The sequence below is a fragment of the Eubalaena glacialis genome, chromosome 4 (genome assembly GCF_028564815.1).
Source record: "Eubalaena glacialis isolate mEubGla1 chromosome 4, mEubGla1.1.hap2.+ XY, whole genome shotgun sequence".
In the NCBI taxonomy this organism is placed as follows: Eukaryota; Metazoa; Chordata; class Mammalia; order Artiodactyla; family Balaenidae; genus Eubalaena; species Eubalaena glacialis.
Window position 1 is genome coordinate 87696026 of NC_083719.1, and position 5740 is coordinate 87701765.

Below are 5740 nucleotides of genomic sequence, written 5' to 3' on the forward strand. Positions count from 1 at the left end.
TTCTTGCAAGGCTTCTGTCCCAGTCCAGTCTGGCAGGAGTTGACGGGGTGGTGGCTGCTGCCCTTCAGGGGAGTGAAGGCTGCCAGGAAGACAGAACTGCAGGAGCCGGCGTGAGCTCGACAGGGCCCTGGGCTGAACCACTCCAGTAGCTCCTGGGCAGCTTCTCAAGAGAAGGAAGTGGACTCCCAGGAAAGAAAAAGTGAACTATGCCAAGTTCACTGCGAATACATGCTGCTACACACTTGGTTATTCTGAGAACAAACCTAAGGGCAACTAAAGAAGCCTAACAGCTAAAGAAGACGGTCTGAGGTTGCATAAGAAATCCAGACGTGCTCTGCATAGAATTCCACACAGTCATCCACAGGTGCAGGTTCTAGGTAGGGCAGGAGCAAAATCTCCGTCCGTCCCCCAGATTTCTTCTGTGGTGACACAAGCCATCCTGAGCGAGAGAAGCTGTGATGATGATGAATGCCCTCAGACATCTTAAACAGCAAGTCGTTCCACAGGGATACTGTGCTATGGTCCTCCATAAACAAGGGACACTCCCTTCAATCACACCCTTTCCAACACCTGCTGAGGAGGGTGACGTGAATCATTACTTGCTACCGATTTCTTTACTTGCTCAGGAGACGTTCCTGCACCTCCTGACAAGACTTCTATTTTCTTCCCTATTATGTTCTGTACTTTTCAAATTCCTACCATGGCATGCACTATTTTTTTCTAAATTATAAAAATAATGCTAAAGTTTAAAAAAATCAGTAACTACTAGTAACATAAAAATCTATCTAATCCATCTTTTATTACTTAAGGCTATGTCATGAAAATTTTTATTTTTTAAAAAAGTCTCTTGATTTAGGCTTCAGAAGCATAAGGGATTAACCACTGTCAAATTCAAAATGATCCATTTATTCAAGGCAAATAGTAATTTTCTTCGTCTTCTTCAGAAGAAAGAGATGCAACAATGCCTGAAACACTTGAAATGTCAATTGAAAGCAACTTTACTGAAACTTGATTCCGTGGGCCAGAGGCAGGTCCTTACTGTAGTTGATGGTACAAGTAGATCTTCTCATGTACTGTTTCCAGGCATCACTACCAGACTCCCTGCCACCGCCAGTGTGCTTCTCTCCTCCAAATGCACCTCCAATCTCAGCCCCACTCGTTGGAATGTTGACGTTTACAATGCCACAGTCTGATCCTTTTGGGCCAAGCCAGCGAAAGATTCTGCCGAAATCCTTGGTAAAGATGCTACTTGAAAGTCCCTGTTTTACTTCATTATTCCATGCAAAGACCTCGTCTTCATTCTTGAATTTAAAGACATAAAGAATTGGGGCAAAAGTCTCTGTGTGTATAATGGACGAGTTGTGGTCAAGGCCTGTCACAATTGTCAGTTCTACATAATTTCCAGGGCGATCCATAACCTTGCCACCATAGACCACGGTGCCACCTTCTTTCTTTGCTTCCTCCACTGCTCCAAGAAACATGCTCACTGCCTGTTTGGTGTGGAGTGGCCCATAGAGAACATTAGAGTCCCACGGGTTCCCAACACGGATCTGTACATAGGCCTTTTTAAGTCTATTAACAACTTCATCATGAATGCTTTCATGTAAAAACAGGCGCCTCGCTGTGGTACACCTCTGGCCGGCTGTCCCCATGGCTGCAAAGAGAGCTGAGGGAACGACTAAGCTGAGGTCCGAATCCTCAAAAGCTATAATTGCATTGTTTCCTCCGAGTTCTAATAAACTTCTCCCAAACCTCTCCTGCACCGTAAGAGCCACTTGTTTTCCCACCTGAGTGCTCCCAGTGAAGGACAGCAGGTTCATTCGCTCATCTTTGGCCATGGCTGTGCCAGTATCCGCTACACCACAAGTCAAGGAACAAATAGCACCAGGCAGCTTGTTGTCCTCCAGAACCTTGACTATTACCTTTGTGACAGCTACACTAATGAGGGAAGTTGTTGGAGCTCCTTTCCAAAGGCAGGCATTCCCACAGATCATGGCGATGGCGTTGTTCCAGCCATACACCGCCACAGGGAAGTTGAACGCAGTTATGATTCCAACCAGGCCTACAGGATTCCACTGTTCAATGAGCGCATGGCCAGGTCTTTCAGAAGGCAGGATGGGTCCTCCAATCATCCGAGATAAGCCAACAGCATAATCACAAATATCCACGTACTCTTGAACTTCTCCCACACCTTCCACTAAGATCTTCCCCATCTCCAAAGACACCAAGCTTCCTAGTACTTGGATCTTCTCCCGCAAGGCATCACCAATCTGTCTCACTACTTCTCCTCGCTTTGGAGCAGGAATCATATGCATTAAGTTTGAAGGAATATAAAAGATATTAACAGTTGTAATTTCTGGGAAATGGAATCATAAGAGACTTTCATTCTCCACATTTTGTATGTGGATATTTGCCATTTTTACGATACCTGCACAATCTGCCCAGATTCTCCATGTTTCTCTTGCTTTCTTTACGATTTCTTCATAGTCAGCCATGCTGGCCTGTCGGACTCTCGCTATCGGCTCATTGTTAGCAGGACAATAGGTGGTCATAACACGCAGAGCAGACCGGGAATGCGCCACATACTGAACCAGGGAGGTGCACTCCAATTTAATTATTGTACAAGCTTTTGTAATTGACTCATATTTCAAGCAAATGCAACCATTTTTGAATCTCACAAGAAGTGCTTGTTGGTTGTTGACATTAAGCACATGTGACAACTCATTAGAAAAAGAAATATACGCAAGAAAACTTTGCAAAGTTAGTGACTCAGTGCACTGACCGACTTGAAATTTTAAATTAACTAGTTTCAATTTTTCCTGCAGTATTAGTACTGTAGGCTATTGTAGCTATTTCCATTTTTCACCCTTATCATAATATGAATCACCAAGCATTTTCCCCCAGCTTATACATTTTCCTGAGAATATCTGAGATAAATATCCAAGTCATTATGCTTTTACAAAAAAATACACAAATATCAAAATAATGGACTCTAGAATTATGAATCATCTAGCTATTAGAAGCCAGACTGCCTCATATCAGTTATGTCTCTCCTCCCTTTTTTCTTGAAATAATCGTTTAATAACTGGAGGGGCATTGTTCTAAATCAGCTGATTCATCTTCCAAGTTTCAAGCTAGAGCATACACAAAAAAGTTATTTAATGTTGAGTACAGAGAGACAAATTGATTTATTATGTTCATAAACAGGTTTTAGCATTATCTCAATAGTCTGCACATACAGACCGTGGCCTCATAGGCAGGTTGACACTGTCAGTTCAACCTTGACTTTTTTTCCTCCACTCTGAAGAGAGCAATAATTTTTTTAAAATAAATAACTAAAAATACAATCACACTAAAAAAATTTTTTAAGTAATAATAATAAAAAAAATTTGTGCCCCCTAAATAGCTTTAAAAGCAGAGAATGAATCTGTGGGCCTTTGCAGATTCAAGGAGAGAAACAAGGAAGGGCATCATTAACCTGCCCTGCTAGCCCGTGAAAGAATGCTAACAAAACTCTCCATTGCACGAGGCTACCTTTGAATAAAGCTGTGACTCTTCAGAGGTTGGAAGCTCAAAGGACTTCTGGCCGGACCTGGGTTGTGCTGATCACCAGATCTGTGTTGGGGTCTAGGTCAAGATCCCAGGGCAGGGAAAACCACCCCAAAACTAGAGGGAAGGTAGTAATGAGTTTGGGAATGGGGGAAGGCAGGCAGGCAGGCAGGAAAGACAGCTCAGTCATGGTAAATTTAGGAAGCCCTAGTGATTAGCACTAAGAAAAAGAACAACAAAACCAATAGATGAGAGACTCAGTCACTACCAATAAAGTAAAGTTTTTTAAATTTCAAAATGACTATAATAGAAAGTCTTTGAATTCCTTCTAAAAATAGTTTTATCTTTAAAAACAAAAAAGCAATAATGAAATCAAGCACAGATGAAGAAAAAATACAACCAATTAGAAATTTAAGACAAAAGTATTTATTGAATTTTTTTTAAACCTCTGTATTATCACAAAGAGATATTCAATTAATTTGAAGATAGGACTAACCAATCCACTCAGAATGCAGCACCAAAAAACAGATTGATATGGTCCACCAAATGGATATGGAAGATAAGCCATATTTAAAGAGATAATACCTGAGAATTTTCCAAGATTTAAGATGCAAAAAAGTGTAAATAAAAATAGGTCCAACCTAAGTACAGCATGGCGAAATTGCAGAACAATAAATATAAAGAGAAAATATTAACAGCTCAGCAAGAAAAGACAGATAACTTTTTAAAAAGAATGAAAGTTGACATAGACATTACCTGAAAAAGTACTTTACTTTAAATGGTTAAATATTCCTTCCAGTTTTTCAGTTAAGTTTTATGCATACCCTACAGACATTCTATATGTTATTGGAGTCAGTTTTGTTTTGATTTTATAGCTAATAAATGTAGAATAGCACTGGTATCTTTACAAAAATAAACAACAAACTTTTTACAACAGGTAAAATAAAGTTTAATATAGAATGTAGAATCCTCTCCATCGAAGTTAATAATATTTTGAATCGATCACTGAACTGTGGTCATTAGAAACCACACCCGCCCCCCCCCAAAAAAAATAGCCTGGAAGGCACAGCAGTCTTAAGGTGTGCTGCTGTGATGTAAAATTAATCATCTTCTTGTCACCTGTGAGCTGATGATTTCCTAATATAAGCCCAAACATGGACTATATTATAGCTACAGCCTAGTAACAGTATAGATATAAATGAGAAAGTATTTCCAACCAAAGACTGAATATTTAGATGTGTACAAATTTTGGGGGGTGGAGAGAATCTCCCACGTAGATAATGCTCCAGTTTTAAAGTTGTTTTTTTTTTAAATCGTGGTAGATCTTTCTTCCTCCAAATCTGGAACTTGTAACCATGAATGAACATATCCTTCAGCTGGTAATAAATATTTCACAATTTTTTCTGTAACATAGGATAACCGTAATTAAATTAATCCTCTTGACAAAACTACCCACTAATCAACGGTTTCTTAGTGTGATTAATTATAAAAGTAACTTTATTGGAGGGAGGGAGGAGGAGTTATTGTTTAATGGGTATAGAGTTTCAGTTTGGGATGATGAAAAAGTTCTGGAGATGTATAATTACATGACAATGTGAATGTACTTAATGTCACTGAAGCGTACACATAAAAATGGTTAAAATGGCAAATTTTAGGCTATGTGTATTTTACCACAATAAAAAAAAAGCTTTGGGGAAAATGTAACTTTATCAATGTTTTAGAAGAATAAGGAAATCAGTGGTGCCAACTGTATTCAAAGAAATGACTGTTCATCTCATGCATAAAAATTAGGGTGAGAATTGTCTTACCAAGTTCCTGGTTCATGACTGTCCTAATTGATATTTTTAGCCATGCCACTTTTTCAGTCTGTGTGGACTTCTGCAACAGGAAATTTAGCTCAGATCAGTACATGTCACCAGTCTTCCTACAGTTCTAGCTCATCTGACCCAAGTGAAACTAAAAACATTGCCTGTCATTTATTTTAACCTTTGAGTTTGAGGCAATTCTGAGAACTTCTCTCACAGCAATTGCCTGTTCCTCCTGGGTACCATTCTACAGCTAGGCTTAATCATAGAATTCTAGGGTTGAGGAACCTTAAAAAGTACTGTGACCTTTCCACGTTGGGCACATCCACTCAAAAACCATCCTAACAAAACACTATAGATTGTGTTGTCTTTCAGAGCTCTCTCTC

The 5740-nt window shown here is 39.5% G+C and overlaps 1 protein-coding gene across 1 annotated transcript; it reads right to left on the reverse strand.

Annotated features, from left to right (window-relative positions):
• Positions 1 to 828: 828 nt before the first annotated feature.
• Positions 829 to 2077, reverse strand: LOC133089855 (alpha-aminoadipic semialdehyde dehydrogenase-like). The gene has a single exon (XM_061188040.1). It carries the CDS (start codon positions 1992 to 1994, stop codon positions 999 to 1001), a length of 996 nt encoding a protein of 331 aa, XP_061044023.1. The 5' UTR covers positions 1995 to 2077; the 3' UTR covers positions 829 to 998.
• Between the last annotated feature and the right edge of the window lie 3663 nt (positions 2078 to 5740).

Coding starts and splice junctions, on each gene's coding strand:
- LOC133089855 (XM_061188040.1), bottom strand. CDS start 1,994: ATGATCTGTGGGAATGCCTGCCTTTGGAAAGGAGCTCCAACAACTTCC.